The 18,824-nt window shown below is 43.5% G+C and overlaps 2 protein-coding genes across 4 annotated transcripts; both read left to right on the top strand.

Moving 5' to 3' along the window:
- The first annotated feature begins 198 nt into the window (after positions 1 to 198).
- Positions 199 to 1,669, top strand: HMX2 (H6 family homeobox 2). The gene is made up of 2 exons (XM_054382543.1): positions 199 to 475; positions 1,125 to 1,669. Exons 1-2 carry the CDS (start codon positions 199 to 201, stop codon positions 1,667 to 1,669), a joined length of 822 nt encoding a protein of 273 aa, XP_054238518.1.
- A 1,727-nt stretch (positions 1,670 to 3,396) lies between these two features.
- BUB3 (BUB3 mitotic checkpoint protein) lies at positions 3,397 to 16,590 on the top strand. Of its 3 annotated transcripts, none has more exons than XM_054382266.1 (9): positions 3,397 to 3,433; positions 3,748 to 3,876; positions 6,106 to 6,300; positions 7,412 to 7,481; positions 8,741 to 8,892; positions 11,907 to 12,065; positions 13,509 to 13,686; positions 14,049 to 14,265; positions 16,294 to 16,590. In XM_054382266.1, the coding sequence occupies exons 2-9, from the start codon at positions 3,868 to 3,870 to the stop codon at positions 16,301 to 16,303; spliced, it is 990 nt and encodes a 329-aa protein (XP_054238241.1). In that variant the 5' UTR covers positions 3,397 to 3,433; positions 3,748 to 3,867; the 3' UTR covers positions 16,304 to 16,590. The 3 variants fall into 3 exon arrangements, with proteins under 3 accessions (XP_054238241.1, XP_054238243.1, XP_054238242.1); XM_054382267.1 differs by lacking the exon at positions 3,397 to 3,433 and adding an exon at positions 3,483 to 3,502; XM_054382268.1 differs by lacking the exon at positions 16,294 to 16,590 and having other exon boundaries at positions 14,049 to 14,269.
- The last annotated feature ends 2,234 nt before the right edge of the window (positions 16,591 to 18,824 follow it).

The following is an 18,824-nucleotide window of genomic DNA, read 5'->3' as shown; positions in this document are numbered from 1 at the left end:
CAGGGGAAGGAACATGCAGTCCGCCTGGGCAGGCGTGGGGAGAGTCGGCAGCGGCACGCCAAAAGCACCCCACCACCACCAAAACAATCCCCCCGGCCAGTTGCCGGCTCCCCCAGTCCGCCCTCCTCCCTCGCACCCTGACCCCCCGAGCGCCTCTAAAGCGTGAGCTTCCCTCCTCTGCTTTCTTATGAACCCAGGATGAGCAGCAAAGAAGACCCCAGCAAATGCTGTCCGGCGGCTGCTCCCATCTCCAGTTTCACCATCCAGTCCATCCTGGGCAGCGGCAGCTCTGAGCCACCCCGGGAAGCTGGTGGCCGGGCGGCCGCATGGCCACCCCGCAGTCGAACTCTTTCCCTCTCCTCGGAGGACGGGGAGCCGGACGAGAGCTGGAAACGCCGCGGCTGCTTTTGCCCCGAGGCGCAGGGCCCCGCCGAGGCGTGCCACAAGCACCAGCCCCTCAGCTTCACCTGTATCGGTGAGTACCATGAGGGGACAGGCGCGGACGGGGCCCGCCGGGAAAAGCCACCCTCCCGGTTTGCGGGGCAGAGCGAATTTGCGCCGTCCGTGGCTGAAGGGGTAGAGGAAGGAATTCCGTCAAAAACAGAGTGGCTCTTTGTTGTCCTCCCAACCCCTCCTGGGGCTGCTTCCCCCGAAGGGGCACGATACGATGGATAACGCTAATTTTCTTACATTCCGCGTGTTTATTTATTACCGGGCAAGAGGAAGAAAGATGTTTATTTTTTTAGCATTAATTCTGACTAAACGGTCTGTGACATGCCATCCTATAAAGTAAAATCTGCCGGCTCATGAGGGATAGGAAAGCAGCCCTAGCCTGGTGTTCAGGTGCCTTCAGTGAGGCATGCACAGCCACCTGTACATCCCTCCCTCCATCCATCCCTCCATCCTTCCTTCCATCCCTCCACGTGATGGAGGACAGGGATAACCCAGGAGGGGATGGCTTCCCCCGGTTAGGGATTCCACGGGCAGCGGAGGAGGCGGGTACCTGCCCTGGGTTTTTCCTCTGTGCTTCTCTCAGCCGACGCGGCGTTGGGGGTGCGAGCTCGGCCCTCGAGGGGTGCCAGCCCCGGCCGCCGTACGACCCTCGCGCTGTCGCTCTGTTACAGGCAGCTCCAAGGGGAGCGGAGCAGCAGGCAGCGGGGAGCGGGGATCCTTCCTCTCGCCCCCCCAGCAGCAGGACTCTAAGGAAGACAAGGAGAAGACGCTGGGACCCTCCTCGCCCTCCTGCGGGGACCGACAACGCGACGGCGGGGATCGGCAGGCCGGAGCCGCCAAGAAGAAGACGCGCACGGTGTTCAGCCGCAGTCAGGTCTATCAGCTGGAGTCCACCTTCGACATGAAGCGCTATCTGAGCAGTTCGGAGCGGGCCTGCCTGGCCTCCAGCCTGCAGCTCACCGAGACCCAGGTGAAGACCTGGTTCCAGAACCGCAGGAACAAGTGGAAACGGCAGCTCTCGGCCGAGCTGGAGGCGGCCAACATGGCCCACGCCTCGGCACAGACTCTGGTGGGGATGCCGCTGGTGTTCAGAGACAATTCCCTCCTCCGAGTACCGATGCCCCGTTCAATCGCCTTCCCAGCCCCTCTCTACTACCCTGGCAGCAACCTCTCGGCCTTACCGCTCTACAATCTCTACAACAAGATCGACTATTGAGCGACCCCGCGCCGCGCTCCTCTTCCCCTCGGCCGTCCCGTCGGGGCAGGTACCGGGGGCGGTACGGGGAGCGGGGTCGCCGGGTAGTCTCCGAGCGGACTCTCGGCCCGTCTCTGCGGCGAGGACAGAGGAATGAAAATTATGGGAGGGACAGGCAAACGGAGAGCTCGGGGCACGGGGGGCATCCCCCCCTTCCCTCCCTCTATCCCGCCACTTGAAAAAAAGAAAAAAAAGAAAGAAAAAAAAGGTGTTATTTCAGATCTGTAAATATTTTTAAAGAAAGAAAGAAAGAAAGAATAAAACGTTTTAAGCCTCCTTTGTAAATTTGCCGTCTCGATCACGTGTTCCCCGCTCGAAGGGGTACCCTCTGGGCAGGAGGGGTGCCCCGCAGCCGGGCCGGGTACGGTGGGGAGCCCGCGGCGGCTGGTACCGGTGCATTGGAGAGCTAAACTGGGATGTTGCGCCGAGGCTTTATTTTGGTTTTGTGCCTCCTGCTCGTTGTCTCGTTTCCTGCAGGGACTCCCAGGCAGGCCTGCCCGTACCCCTGCCCATAGTCCCACCGGACCAGGGTGCGCTCGGTTCCCGGCTCGTGGCTGGAAGCTGAAAGGTCTTTTTTCACACTTTCCAAAAGCAGTTTTGGAAACGGGCCCCGTTTTTCTGGTTTGAGGAGTATTTTGCCGAAGCCGTGGTGACAGCTCCCGGTGACTGGCCCCGGTGCTTGGCGGCTCCGGGTTGCAGCTCCCGGTTCTTGGAGGCTCCTCTCCCCGCTCCGGGGTACCCACGGCTGCCTCGCCCACGGAGGAGCGAGTCAGTCGTTCACATACAAAAAGAGTAAATCCCGCAGCAAGCGTTTTTTAAACGGCGGTCACTGGTATCGCCGGTACTGAGCGCGGGGATGTCTGCAGCGGGAATAACAAGGGTGCCTTCACGAAAAAAACGGAGAGACAGAAGATCCAAAGGGATAAATAAGATTATTTTCAATGGGAACGAAGGAGCTCTTCTGCAGAGTCGTAGCCGGGATTTTAAGCCCTAGATACCGTTGGCAGCCCAGTGCTGCCCTTGCCCCGCGGTAACTGCAGGCCGGGGTGAGGTCAGCCGTGCTGCCGGTGAGACACCGAGGTGAGCATCGGCACCCAGGTGCCAAAGTGCCTTCTCTCTGCCTTTGAGATTTTTTTAATTTTTATATTTCGGGGAATAATTCATATTTCCTGTTTGTCCGTTAACGTTATTAAAGCCCGGCAGTAGCTGTCCTACCTCCGCGGCACGGGCCTGGCTCTATGGCCTGTCTGGGACCCTCCTGGGTTTGGGCCTGCCACCTCCCGTGGAGGGAACCGGACGGCTCTCACCCCAACCGTGGCCCCGGAGCGGGAGTGAGACCACAGCAGCTCCTCTCGGAGACATCCCTGTCGCTTTCCAGTTGGGCCGCAGCACTAGCCTCGCGCACCAAACCCTCCCCCCTCTCCATCCCCCCCCCCTCCAATAACCCCCCGTTAGCAGCCGATGAAGATAACGGGAGCGATCGGGACTGAGAGCCTCCCTCCCCATAGCGCCTCTCCGTGACCGGCGGACTACATATCCCAGAATGCCCCGCGGCGGCACACCAGAAGCGGCCATCGCTTGGGATACGCCAGGACGCGCTGTTCCGCCCTTTTGAACCGGCCAATAGCGAGGCGGCACGACGCGGCTGTGGGTGGGATGGAGCGGAGTGCGTCTGCGCATGGGCGACGGTTGGCGGCAGGCCTGGGGTTCGGGTGTAACTGCGAGGTGAGGTTCCGGTTTACCGCCGCCGCCCGGGCTGCAAACGGGACCCGGGCCTGGGTCTTCCTATTCGGGGTGAGAGGGAGTGCGGGGGCCTGTGTGGTACGGCCGGGTTGGCGCTGCGGCGCTGCACTGCGGCGGAGTGGGCGCCGCGGCCTGGGAATGGCCTCGTCCCGCCCGGACTGGCGGCTGCCTTCACTCTCCTGCCGCTCTCTCAGATCTCCCTGCCTTCCCTATAGTTTCCCTGTGGGATCGTGGGTGCCGGAGCCTTTCTGCTGGTCGCGGGGGCCCTCTCTCACTTTTTTCCTTTCCCGCCGCAGCCAGCAGCATTCCCCGCATCCTGACGTGTTTCTCCGGGAGCAGACTGCGAGACTGACGCCTCAACGCTTCCATAATCCTCTACTGCTGCAGGAAGAAAGCTTTTCCTTGGCGTTGCAAATATGAAAACGGTACTGTTTATGTCTCCTTAATGACAGCTCAGGCTGGTCGGCCCAGAGCTTTCCACAAAGCGGCCTGTATTGTCCCGGTAACACTTACCGGCCAGCTGAACGTAGAATGTGCTACGTTAAGTGGAGCTATAAAAGCACTGATTTCTTATCCGTTCAGCAAAAATGAGCTTTGTGAATGATAGAACTACAGAAGTGCACCCTGTATTTAAGTGAGCGTCCATCTTCCCTATAGTGGCATCTTGATGAGTGGTTTCTTGTGGTGCTTAAATATTTTGCCAGGACTTTGTTGTTTGAGGCGAGCTTGGCAGTTACTGTTGTTCGGTAGTCATGGCTGTGAACCAGCTGGATTGGTGAAAATGGGCAGAGCTCTCTGTGTGGGTTGGTGTGTTTTTTTTTTTTTTCCCCTTCTTTCCTCTTTTTAATTGTTGGTAACATGTGAAAAGGTAGGGTATGTTTAAATTCTGATATTTTATACATTCCTCGGGATTAAAAATACCTTTGGGAGATCCTTCCAGGTTTCTAATGTAAGTAACTTTATTTCCTGGAGTGTTGCTTATTAATTGCTTCTGGGCTGGCTTGTGACTGTTGTACCAGGGACATCAAATTCTCATGTTTGTTGCTTGAGTTTTCTGCCACAAGCAGACCAGGCAATTAGCACATCCAATCTAATTTTTGTACTTGTTTTGAATTCCTTTAGATTTTGTGCCTTTGTACGTTCATCTGAAATTCTCACTGAGGTATAGTTTACAATTTAAACTGTGATGAAGATGTTGCCAAATTCTTTATAGTGTTGAAACAAGTGTGGCAAATTCTCTAGCATGTCTGTCTTCCGCCCAAGTGTTCCCTAAGGAGAGCTGAGAAAGAGGACAGGAAAGAAATTTTCATTTCCCATTCTTAGAAGTTTGTTGTATTCTTTTTTTTTTTCTTACTTCATGTTTAAACAGCAGAAATAGCACTTGATGCCCATGTAGTGAGTTGGTTTGGTTTTGTTTTTGAAGGATGTCTTTCAGGACACATGCCAAAGCTGCCACTTAGGGAATTTTTCCAGCCTAAGAATGTGTTGTGCTCACATTGTTATGCAACTTGATGATTGTTTAGTTCTGACAAGTGCTGAACTAGAATAATTGTGCAAGATATGAACCCTGTGCTGGGTCCTCTGCTCGTTCTCTACTGATTTATTTTCAGAGGTCTGACATTACCACTGCAGTTGTACATAACAAATTGAGGAGTAACAGTGTGGTAGAAAATCTGAGCTAATTTACTCCTCTGTTCCTTTGAGCATAAGGGAAATGTGCTGTTAAGGCTTCCTCAAGCTTTAAAAGTTTTGATGGTTTTGTTAGTGTACATACAGTGAACAGTTCTTTCAGAGTGTTTCAGTTTGTTTTCCCAGATGAAATTTGTTGTTCACAGCCCCTGCTGTCCTTTGAAGTTTTCCATGTGCAACTGGTACTATGAAGTGAGTTCTGTAGGTACCTTCAGAGTCATTGATCAGTCATTTGTTTTTTTTTCTTCCCTGTCACATTGCATTTACATGTTAGCTCTACATTTCAGTACCCCACTAAGCATAATTTTCCTTATTTGACTTGCTTTAGGCTCTAAGAAAAAAAAAAGTCTTAAAGCTGTTTCACTGGGGAAGTATTTTATAGTACTTATGGAGGCCTAAGGATTGGAAAGTTGCAGAGAGCCTGAAACTGTCTAGAAGATGATCCAATTGCAATTTTTGGAAGTATATGACAGTCATAACAAGTCAGGAACAGCTCAGCCTTTTCTGTTGGAATTTTCACATCAGATTCCTTTCTGGCTGCTGGTGGTTTGTTTTTTTTTGTTTTTTTTTTAAAGTCACTTTTTGATGCTCACAGTAACTTGTAAATATTTATTTTTAAAAACAGAGCTACATACAGTAGAGTGGGAAAATACATTTGTAAGTAGCAATATATAAGCTTAGAGATGATTATAGTAATAAACTTTTTCTACTGTTTATTCCATGTTATATTTGATATTTAAATTTAAAAGCTGTCTGTAGGGGGAGGAATTTGTTGCAGTCTTGGACAGTAATCCTGATCTTGAATTTTCTAGTGTCAGGAATTTGAGAGTGTTCTGAACTTTTTCTGTGCAGAAGCTGATAAACTTTTCAAGTGCTCTTTTGAGTTGCCTCTGAGATGGATTATCTAATTCACTTGCCAGGGTTATGTTTTTGTTAATAGTAAAACTGTGTTTCTGTTACTTCAGATGACAGGGTCAAACGAGTTCAAGCTAAATCAAACCCCAGACGATGGCATTTCCTCAGTAAAGTTCAGTCCAAATACATCCCAGTTTCTGCTTGTTTCATCCTGGGACACAACTGTCCGACTCTATGATGTTCCTGCCAACACCATGAGGCTTAAATATCAACATTCAGGAGCTGTTCTTGACTGTGCTTTTTATGTAAGTGTGTGAAGTGAATTTTAAAATTTATTATTTCATAGGTGTGTAGTGCTCAAGACACAGTAGAAATTGTCAGTCCCTGACATTAAAGGGATAGTGAAATCCTATCTGAAGTCTTGATTAAAACCAAAAAGCTTCTCCCAATTATTCTTCTTTTAATGAGTGTAGTTCCAGTGCTAAATACAGGTATTGCTGTGAAGAGTGCAAGCACACAAGTAATTCTAGTAGAAGTGGTAGGCAAAGATAATTTGAGCTGGTTTGTGCTGTTTCTGCAACGGAATGGGAAATTGTGTGTATGCATTTCTTACAAAGAGCTGTACTGGTGGTACATAGCCAGAAATCATTATTCACAATAGATACCCATGGCCAATTATTATTTTCTTTTAACCTTCTCATCCTGGGTTGTTTTGGAAACATGGCATTGTTCCAAGTGAGCCATTTACCAGGTACTCTGTTTCTGTATTTTGAATGCGCTGGGTTTGAGATACGAATGGCTTGAGTTTATTGGTGCCACATTTTTTGTCTTGCCTTGTTTTTTTTTTTAAATAGAAGCTTTCAGTTGGCCTTTTTTTTCCTTTTTTTAAAAATTATGTTCTGGCATGTCCTCCAGTGACTGGATTTTGATATGTTACTGAATATTCTAAGGATCATTCTAAGTTTCTAATTCTGCTTGTGCTCTTTTCACTGAACATTTTGTCATGTATCTGATACCATCCTGTGGATCAGCAGGCAGCTTCTTAAATGCTTTCTGGTTTCTAAACTAGTTTTAGAAGGAACAGTTCAGTTAGGTGATCATTTTAAAATAAGATTTATGTGTTTTTCTGTTGCAGAAATAGAAATGGTTTGATATAGCCTCTAACTACTTTTATTTCTTTTAAATTTTACTTTAAATAAAAAAAGTGCCATACCTTAAAGTACTTTACTTAAACAATTTGTAAAGCTTCTAGCGTCTGCCTATTTAAATCTGGACTGGCTCTCAACCCTTACGTCTTACCTCCCATCTCCCCAAAACTCTTGAAAGCAAGTCCTGTGTTATGAGCCTAGCAGGTTAAATGTGTAGCAGTCAGGGTAACCTAACATGTGTCCTAAGGTGAAATGTTTTGCCTTATAGGATCCTACCCATGCCTGGAGTGGAGGATTAGATCAGCAATTGAAAATGCACGATTTAAACACGGACCAAGGTAAGCAGATTGAATTCTGTGTGTGAGTGATCTCAACTGGTCTAGGCTTCAGGTTTTTACTTTTGGATGAGTGGGACACGTTTCAAGCTGTTGAGATGGAGGATATTTCCTTTCAGTAGTATTTTCTGTTGGTGTAAGTTGTCATGTTAGTGCTCAGCAGTCTCCTTTACTATCAGCCATTGCGGATCACCTGGACACTGAACAATGCTGTATTCCTTATGGTATAATTGAAGATTGTGCTGTAACACCTTTGACAGAAGGGTTGAATCCCTCCTGCCAGAAGTTAAGCTTTTCCCATAGTGAATATTCATAGATGTGTATTTCTTCTATTTAATTATTTTAAGGTGATGATGGAAGGAAACAAAGTAGCTGTATACTTGTCACACTGACTATTTGAGGTTCGCAACATGTATGCTTTGTCTAATAAATACCACCTCAAAGCATGGAAGCATTTGGTAGGTGCTTGTAGGATGCCTTGCATTGGATTTCTGATGGTAATCCTGCTCTGCCCTGGGCTGCTGTGTCTAAATTAGGGGGAATTAGATAAACTGAGCTAGAACTGAGCGTGTGCTTTTCAAATGGTTGTGGTTTAGAGCTGTTTAGAACAATCTTTCACATGTATGGCAGAATATATATAAAGCTTTTCCTTTATACTACATTTTTTTCCTAACAAAATATAGCTCAAAAGTTAACAGGACCTCACTGGGGCAAACCATGTAGCTACTTTGTCTAACCTTTTTTGTTTGTGTCAAAAAGAAAAACAAATTTCAGCCTGAGACATGTGTGTTTACCAATAGCCAGGGCCTGACAAAGTTGTGTGTGCAGGGATATTATGGTAAAGGTCAACATTCTGTTATAGATGACGTTCTGTTACAGTTTGTATCAATGTCTTTATTAACATTTAATTCCTTCAGTCATCATGTTAATATATACAAGCTTAAGTCACTTTCTGTATCAGTGTCTGCATCAGAGGTGCTGATGCTGCTTGATAGTGAAACACTTCTTTGTACCTCTGAAGATCTCTCTGTGGCTGTCTAAAACTCTTCCCATAATCTCAGAAAACCTAAGTTTAAATTCAACAATTCTTATCTTGACAAAAGTTACACTTCTGAAGACACAACTGTCCTTAAAGGGACATACCCCAGGAGTGTCAGATAAGAGCATGTTCATACTGCAGGTAGTGTCCTTTTTCTGTTCTTGAGTCAACAGATTCTGATTGCAGAGCCAGTGAAGCTACCCTATATTGTATTTTCTTGCAGAAAACCTTGTGGGTGCTCATGATGCTCCTATCAGATGTGTTGAGTACTGTCCAGAAGTGAACGTCATGGTGACTGGAAGTTGGGATCAAACAGTTAAACTGTGGGATCCCAGGACTCCCTGCAATGCAGGAACCTTCTCTCAGCCTGAAAAGGTATGTACCTGGTGCTGTGTTCCAGGTGATATGGTAAATCACGCAGCCAGTGGCTGGTTAAACATGATCACACTGTCTTAAACTGAACTGAATTTGGAATGTTTTGTGATTATATTTGTTAAAGCTGCATTTGGAAAGTTTAATGGTTTTTAAGTTGTGAAAATACCAGAGCATATTGTGATTTTAGGTGAAGGCTTCAAGCTTTCATCAATAGGAGAGCATAACTCAACTCTTAGCACTTGTGCTGGAGCAAATTCTTATCATTTAGAACAGACTTGAGGAAGGAACACCTAGCAAAACCGACATGTGAAATTGATGCAGTGGTTATTAATCCTTGGTTTAGTGATAGTATGCACTACTGATATCCTTAAACTTTAAGACTTTCAGATCTCACACCCTAGTAGTCATAGGTCTGATCATTTAGAGATGTGCATGGAGCCATTTATGTTGCCTGAAATAATGTTGTGGGATCTTTTTCCACTTGTATTAAAAGAATAACTTGTATTGTAACACCAGTCTTTGTGCTAATGCCTAGTAAATTCAGTCAGTCTCCTAACACTAAAATCCTCTGTGCTAACAAGAGACCAAGAGAAAAGGTAAAATGTGATGCCTGCAGCTGTTCTATGTAGTGTTGTGATCTCTATCCTGGTTGCAGCGGTGTTGTTGAAAGAACTAGAATAGTAATTGCTATTTTCTTTTCTTAGACTCCTAACTGCAGACTGGGTTCTGGATAATTTTACATAAGAGTGTTTTTTTTTTTTTTTTCTGCCTGTACCTTAAATTTCATTATGCTCTGTCATATCATATTGTCAAGTCGTAATTGTGATCCCTCATTACCTTTCCTATTGCATCTAAATAGCTATTACTTTTGCTACAACATAGCTGACTTTACTTCTGGCAAGATCTTTGTTCAGCATAAAGTAATTGCATTATTCCTAGCTTTGATTTATTGTAGTATGTACCATGTAAAAAGCTGTGATAAATTGCTGACAGAATATCATATAATGGACAGCCACAGTGAGTCAAGCTGCTTATTGGTTCAGCCAGGTTCATTATGTCACTTTTTTTAATATTGCCTTTGATAAATGTGTACACCTACTGAACTACATGACAATGGCTTCATCTGATTTATGGTTCTGTGCTGCGGAAAGAATACAGGTGTGACATCAGTTTGTAAAGATGATTTAGGGTATTTATTGTTCTTTATGCCTTTGTTTCCATACATGTGTACAAACAGGTGTTGTGTAGTGTTTATTAATCATTTTGGATCAATTCTTACACTAATAACAAAGGGAGATTTACAAACCTCTTGTTAAAATGTGTGACTACTCTTGGCTCAAAATTTTCTTTGCCCTTTTTATACTTAAGCAGGTAGGGTCATCAGAAATTTTAGGCAACTGCTATGTGAGCATTTAAGATGTTTCCCATCTTAAGGCCTCCACTTTAAGAAGGGTGTTCTATATAATCACATTGTAGAGCTAGAATTCACGTTGGGTGATGGATTAGTTAAATGAATAAATATATATACACATATACAGAACTGTCTGCTTATTTTGAAACAAATTTCTGAATTAAAATTCACCAGAAATGTTTATAGCAAATGAAAAGTTCTCTGATATTTCAGTGCAGTCTGAGCTTTATAAGAGAACCAGAAAGTGAAACTCAAGGTACTTGAGTGAAATAGTACAAGCACATGGCAAAAGTAAACTGAATCCTTCTGGCAGGATGCCAGATCTCTTACACTTGTGATTCTTGGTCTGAGGTATATACAATATCCGTTTCCTATGTATTTAGCTGTATTAGATCACTTTTGAAAAGCTCATTCTTGTGGTTTGCTCCTGTTAGCAGCTTGGTGACAGGACAGCTATAGGTAGCTGGGTTTTGTCTTGCTTGTGCATCAACAACTTGTAATTCCTTTGATAGCACAGGTTTTGACTGAACCTTTTTTTTTTTTTTTTCCCCTTTTAACATCTTTCTAGATCAGCTGCATTCCAGCTGCATCTGTTCTGGAAACAGGACAATTTATATGCCGAGTATTTTAATGAGAAATACGGTAAAGAAGGATTTTTGGAGTAGAGTCGAAATTCCAAACCATGGTATTTTATTTAATGATGTGAAGCATGTTGCTTTCTTCAATTCCCTTAGTTATATACAAACTACAGTTTTGTTAAGTGATTTTTTTTTTTTTGACAGCTAATTTCCCTTTATTAACTTGAAGCTCAATTTGCAAGTATTCTGTTTCAGAAGAAAACCACACAATTAGCAGAGAGAGGGAATCCAAGGAGAAAATGCATGGTGTGATGTTGTAGGCTTAATCTGCAGGGTCATGGGTTGATAATGGGGAATGCAAGGTGTGCATACCAGGCAAAGATGCATTCCAATATCCACACTTTTTTTTCCCACATCTCTTTGTGTCTGTTTTCCTCTTGCCTTGAAACATCCAATAAATGTACTGCTTGAAATAATTTGAGGAAAGCTTGGATGGTACTGATTTCCCTTTGAAACAATACATAGATACTTGGGCACAGGTATAGCATTTAGAACAGGGGTAATACCAGCAAAAGGAAGAGATCTCGTGTGTAGAAGGTGATCTAGGTATCACTGAGATCTGGGGACTAACTCAACAAAAGTGCCTGAAATTTAGAATTGCACATGTGCATGAATAAATTTTACTTGACCAGGTTACTTCTGTGTAGTGTGGAGCTGCGTCAGGCTTGATGGTTTTTGTGGTGTGTGTGTTTGTTGTGGTTTCTTTTCAGCTGTGTGCTTGGATACAGAATTAAGGGTGAGCTTTTGAAATGCTACATGAATGTCTTATCACTAGCTAGCTGCACACTGCTGCTCTTTACCCTAAATTTGAGCTGGAATTTCAAGCCAAAGGGAATTCTATAGCTATGGACTTGATTGTAGGGGTCACTTGTTTTGTTGTGTGTTGCTGGTGGTTGGTTTTGTACAAAGAACCATGGATATCCAGGCAATAAGTATTAAATACTGCAATTTATTTTGTTTTAAAGGTCTACACGCTTTCTGTGTCTGGAGATAGGCTGATTGTGGGGACAGCAGGTCGGAGAGTGCTGGTGTGGGATCTGCGGAACATGGGTTACGTTCAGCAACGAAGAGAATCCAGCCTGAAGTACCAGACCCGCTGCATCAGAGCCTTCCCCAACAAACAGGTTAGGGAACCATCTCAGTAATTGCATTTCTGCTGAATATTCTTTAACAAAAATCAGGGGGTATTTGTCAGATTTTTCTCCATATTTAATCTAAAAATTTTCTGGTCTTCCAAGTTCTGTAATTAAACTCTGTGAGGGGGTAAAAAGGTTTCTTCCTAGGCTTCTTGTTCCAGTGCAGCCTAGGAATGTTTGCCACTGATTTACCATCATATTATATTATATCTCAGTTTTGTCTCCTTTTTAAAAATAAACTGTTGAACACATCACAGTACTGATGTGTAATTGTAAAACAGTAAAAAAAAAAAAAAAAATAGCCAAACCCTACACGAAGTTGCAGTGGAAGAGAGAAAGAACTGGTGGTTGCTGAGCGGCCTTTTTACATTGTAGCCCTGGCTTCTTCAGTAGGCTGTGAGCAGGGGCAGGATTAAAAGTATGTGAATGTCATTTATATATTTTTCTTTCCTGTTTTTTTTTTGTTTTTTTTTTTTTCCCCCCCAACTGACTCTGTGTGGTGCATTCAAGAATCCATGGCCCGTTATCTAGGGGGAATTGTACAATTTAGATGATCATGCAGCTATTCCATGTAGCTTAACATGCTGTATCGGTGGTGTTTCTCTTGCTGAGCTGAAGCAAAGAGATTAGCTGCTTCTGACAAAGTAATTTGGAAGGGAATTTTCCCCTGTCCATAGTGATAGTACAGGAATTGCCAGACCTCCTTGCTTGTTCTTGAACTGACATGAACACTTTGTCCATTTTCAGTTTTTAGTTATAGTAAAACAAGCTGCTCTTCCAGGTTGTACTGTATGATGAATTTTAACGAGCTTTGCTAGAGCTTAGGTAGCATTACAGTCCCAGTTCTGAAAAGATCTATTATGAGCTTAACTCAGAAGTTATAATAAAAGCATCTCAGGTTGCTCTCAGTCAGGACTGTAATTAACTGGATAAGTGGACAGCACTTATAATCAAGTTTCTCTGAAAATACTACTTCACCTTGAGTGTTTAGTTGCTGGTGTAAAGCTCTGAACTAATTTTCCCATAATGCAATTCTGAAAATAAATAGTCCCCTGAGCAGCTCTAATATTTCAGATATTCAGTCCTCAGGGGATAGGTGGGCAAATGCAAGGGATTCTTAAGTTGATTTGGGGAAAGGTAAAAAATAATGTTGTGTTGGAACCTGCACAGAGGTACTTAAAAGTCTTACTCTGAGCTTAAAACCCTGGTGCAATGAGGATATCAAAGTTGTTTTCTGCATTGCTTTTTTCTTTGAAGCAGTTTCTATTGATGCTGTGGATGTGTGGTAACAATTCCTGGCTGTGCACAATTTAAGACTCTTTACATTTAATCTATTTGAATTGAGAAGGGTGTAAAATAAATTGTACTGCAATCTATTCTCCAGTTGTAAACTTCTAAAATGCTTATTTCCACTTTTTTTATTTCTGGTAGGGTTACGTTTTAAGTTCAATTGAAGGTCGTGTTGCAGTGGAATACTTGGATCCAAGTCCAGAAATCCAAAAGAAGAAATATGCTTTCAAATGTCACCGCTTGAAGGAGAACAACATTGAGCAGATTTATCCAGTCAATGCCATTTCTTTCCACAACGTCCACAACACCTTTGCTACAGGTAGAGACTGGGTTGTTTTGTAACGCATCAGTTCCTTTAGTTCCGGTTTCAAACGGGTCAGCCTTTCATTCGTATGCCCTCACTCTTTAAGCATTTCAGTAATGTTTCTTACTAAATTGTTTGATATACTGGGAGGTAATTGCTTCAACAGGGATTCTGGGAAATGTTTGTTGTGCTCCTGACTGATTTATGCAGCTGTGTGTAACTGTTTTTACTGACAAAGGAATTCCATGTCTTTCCTAACAAAGGAATTCCAGGGAGTTTTTCTCTTCGCTTTTTTTCCCCCCCTTTGCTGTATCTTTTCAGTCTTTCCCCTTTCCCCAAGTGTAATTTACAAGCGGTTGTTAAAAATTGATTTGCAGGAGGTTCTGATGGGTTTGTAAACATCTGGGATCCCTTCAACAAGAAGCGGCTGTGCCAGTTTCATCGGTATCCCACAAGCATAGCGTCCCTTGCCTTCAGCAATGATGGCACTACCCTGGCCATAGCTTCTTCATATATGTATGAGATGGATGACATTGAGCATCCTGAAGATGGTATCTATATTCGCCAAGTGACAGATGCAGAAACAAAACCCAAGTGAGTATGCTTCACCTGTATTGGAGACTTTCTGAGCATTCATCCCAAGATTTATTAATTTTCCTAAATTCTTGAATAGCATTATTGATGGCAGCAGATAGTGCAGCTTGACAGTAGGCTTGGTTTTGATTTTATCTTGTTCCCCCAAGCTTTCAATATCCGTAGGTTGATAGACGGCTGATGGATAAAATTGTGCCTAGTTGTTTAGTAGGAGAAGAATGTCAAACTCCTATCCTTTTTGAATAGGTGCTATTATTGGGAGCTGTGGAGTTCTTGCTAGCTTGTTGCTTCAAGAATTAAGTGAAGGATTCGATAATAATTTATTTGAGTGAATGTTCCTACATCTGGGTATTTAAAACTTGGAAATAATCTGTACATGTGGGGCGTGCACCCAGCTGTCACAGACAGGAGGGAATCTAGACACTGTTCTGGGAAGGCTGGGGAGAACCAAGGAAAAGCTTTCTCAGCTCCCATGTATTGGAGCTTGCTGCAGCCCTCTGATAACACACTCTTCCGTCATTGCTGCTGTCAGAGCGGGGCACACTGATTGATGGAGGTAAAAGATTTCTGTTAAGCTCACTTTGGCGTGAGTGTTCCATAGAAAAATTGCTGTCACAGTGCAGAATTGCACTGCTCTTCATTATGCCAGCACAGGAGCAGCTGTTTTTATTTCCAAATTCCTCTGCTTTGGCATTGCTTTTTTCCTCCTTAGTTCTCAAACCACCTCACACTTTACCTGGTTATCTTCATTATTTCGTACCTAAGAGGCTGTGTAAATAGACACAGCAATGATCAAAGCTCTTGAGTTTAAAATCTCAAGATCTTTCCCCCCACCCCTTAAGTGACTTGTCTGTTGCTTTCAGAGCAGCCATTTTATTGTTGTGAAGATGTGAGGTGGAAGTTACAGAAGAATAAATACAACAGACCATCTCTGACTTGGAGATCCTGGGTTTTGAATCAGTTTTGATACTCATGGAAAAACTAAAGCAGAACTATTTCAGTGTTTATTTCTGGGCTTCCTCCAGTAAATACAAATCCAAATTTTGGAATTCAAATTTATTTTTAAAAATCAGGCTATGCTTGCTACGTACATGGAGGGTTGCTTAAAAACACAAAAAAAGTGATAAAGGACTACTTGCTGCTTATGGTCCTGTTATAGTAAGAGCTGCTTTCAGTTATTTTTGTTCATTGCTAGTTATGATTGCTAATTGTGTAGATGCTTCTTTCTGCCTTATGAGGAGGTTAATCTACAATTAAACAATATTTCCTCTTGGCCCTCCATTATTGTCTGAAACAGATGGTTCATCATTTCCTGGGCTGTTAAACACAGCAAGGTTAAGGTTAGACTCTTGGGAATCAGCTAGTTTTGAATCTTATTAGGCTGTAGAAGGAAAACTAATAAGAATACTCCTTAATATCATTTTGTGACTGCAAACAATTATTTATTAGCAAACAATTGATCCCAGAAGGGCAAATTGTTTGAGTCAGTAATGAGCTGAGAAAAGACAGAGCATATCTGTGTATTTGGAAAATAATTGTAACGTAATTGCAATGCATTTAGACAGGCATCTTTTTGGACCTGTTTCTATCTTTAAATGAATTTCTGAAAACATTAACAAGGTTTATATGCTCTTCTGACATTTACAAGTTGCTTGTGCCAACCTTGGGGCACTCAGAGTGATGTGTGGGTTTTAATGTTACAGCAGGGTGAGTCATCTCTGGCTCATTCTAAAAATAACTTCCTTAGAAGACTAACAGTTGTGTTTTAGGATCTTTTTGCTTATTTATTTGGATCACTTAAGCATTTCTGCCCACTGCATTTTTAAATGCATCAAGGTGGTGCCATATGAGGAAAAAAAAAACCTTGGTAGGATCAGCTTTTTGATCATTAAATGATTAAATATTTTATCTTGGAACAAGTGAAAGCTGTCTTTGTATATTTCTGCTTTTATGGATGAATGTTGGATGTTTTACCTGCTTATGATTACTCCAAATATTGTTTGCTGAAATACTGTCTATTTATTTCAGGTCTACTTAGACTTCTGGTGATACTTCTCTACAAGAGCTGTCTGCCTGCTCCTGACAAGTCTAAATGAAAACAACAGAAGTGAGAAGAACAATCTTTGTACTGATGCTGCTTGCTAACTAAGAAATACTTGTTTGTTGTAATCTGTCAGTGCTTGCCTGTTTATAATGTTAGCAGAACTGTTTTCTTTATCTGCTGTCTGTAGCTGTTAGGTTAATTTGCCTACTGAACTAAACTATAACTTCATACAAGCTTAGCACATTTTGTTAGTATCTAATGATGAAACCTTCCAGCAGTCTCTTAATTGCTCAATAAATTTTCATAGTTTTTGTTAAAAACACTTTGTGTAGCCAGCTTTACTGTTTGTGAAATGAACATGAAGACCAAACCTTTAAGTTGCAAGAATTCTTGAGTTCTAGATCTTCCTGATGGAAAACTTCTGAACTTTTTGCCTTTTCCAATGAAATGAAGTGGCAATTTCCATGTTGCCTAGGGCTGTTGGCTCTCCAGGCAGTGCTTTCACAAGTCTAAAGTTGTTTGGTAGGCTTACTTATCTCAGTGACCTGCTTGCTACTGAAGAACCATGAACTCTTTCTGGAGGGAAGAACCTGAATGCATGGTACTTTCTTTCATATACTGCATAAAAACCTAAAATTATAGATGCCTGAGAAGAATGAAGGGTACAGGGGAACAGATGTAGAGTTCTAGCCTACAGCTGAGTGATTTGTTCCAAGTCAGTAGCTGTGACCTGGTAACCCAGAGTTCATGGCAGGTAGAAAAGTGGAGTTCTCTCAGGTCATTTAGGCCACATAACTCCATGAAGACATTGTTTCTCTGAGTGTGTTGTCTACCTTAGTGCCAGTTGGTGAGAAGTCTAATCTCTAACTAAATGTTGTATCAGCCTCTTGAGGGTTTTGGCATGTGGGTAGGTGTGAGAAGATGCTTGGACTTGGACAAATGAAACATTTCTTAGAGTAGTTTTGGAAAAGCAAGTTAGACACTGTGTGTTGTCTATAAGCAGGAATGCAGATCTGAGCAAGGGACTAAACCTACAAATCTGCTGACCAGAATAGATCCAGTGTTGCACATTCCTGACTGGCTGCTTGATGCCACCAGTGAGAGCTGTCCTATCCAGCTGTGCTTGCAGAACAGACTGACAGAAGGTAGCTGTGCTGGTTTGAGGCCAGCCAGAACATCTCTTGCCCCAAAAGGGACAAAAGAATGACACACGCAAACGGATTGGAGAGTGATGGAAAAGTTTAAATGGAAAAGCAATTGGTGAAACTACAGAAAAAAAAAAAAAAACACACAGCATAGTGGCAAAGAACATCCCAAAACATACAGAGTCCCCTACATAGTACCCAGAGGTTTCCCAATCCTTCCCTCCTCCCACCTGAGGGTCTACCCAATCCCTCAGGGTTCTTCCTTCCCCCCCCCCCCCCGCCCCACCTGCTGCTGCTAGGCAAGTCTCAGGCTGGCCAGGTCTGAGACTGCCCCCCCCCTCCTCCATTCTCCTCCTGGCATTAGGCCTAGACAGGCCTAAGAGGCCTGAGATACTCCCCTGGCATTACCCGATAAGAGAGGACATCTCCCATGGGAGCAGAGAGGTGAGGAAGAGGATGATTCTGCCGATGGCTTTATAGGGCACAGGATTTATGGGTAGAAATACGCCGTTTCCTGTGTCTACCCCTATTGGGCGGGCACTCAGGACACCAGAGGTGTATCTCATGTAGCAGTGGCAGGGGGCACCCAGCCTAAACTGCCACAGTAGCTTCTATCAGGCATTTGAGGAGTACTCATTACTGAAGTACTTACTTTGTGGGGAGGAGTAAAAGAAAGAACCAAACTGTGAAGCCTACCAAAGATGATTCAAGTGTGGCTATTTTGGAGTGCTGATTGAATTCACACTTCCAACTTCTTGTTAGAGTTATCAGTGCCTGTGTAGCTAGCAAGAGTACTTTACTACCTCTTAAACACCAAACTTGGTGACAACAGGAGGAGTAACTGATCGTTCCAAAGATGGTGGTGGTGGAGGGGAAGCTGGGCACTGTGTGTGGAAAGTTGACAAACTGTAGGGCTGTTACCAGACAGACACAGCAAATGAGTTCTACCTGGGGCATTTTATAGTTTGCCATGAGCTAGATGTGGATTCTTTGATAATATAAACTGGTTTTGCTAGGTTTGAGAAGAATAAAGATCTTCCTGAGTTAAACGTGAACGATGTCCTCACTCCAGTGGCATCCAGCCTCTCTTCTGGTAGATGTACACCATCCCCTCTAATTTTAATTGACACTTTTGACATTGAGGGTATGTGACTGATTTGGGGCAAGGGTTAAATTGTTGATGTCACTTAGGAAGTGGTGGCGCCTTGATATTTTGAGTTGGTTTTGGTATCTTTTGTTTGAGGAATGAGTCAATAAATAGGATCTGGGGCCTAACCATGGGAAGTAAAGGTTTCTGCAAGGTTGACAAAGAAGTAGTAAATAAAATCCTTAGTCTGGGGGATAGCTGTAGGCTGGAACAGCAGAGTTTG

The sequence above is a fragment of the Indicator indicator genome, chromosome 7 (genome assembly GCF_027791375.1).
Source record: "Indicator indicator isolate 239-I01 chromosome 7, UM_Iind_1.1, whole genome shotgun sequence".
Lineage (NCBI taxonomy): Eukaryota > Metazoa > Chordata > Aves > Piciformes > Indicatoridae > Indicator > Indicator indicator.
This window is presented reverse-complemented; position numbering and strand designations above follow the sequence as displayed.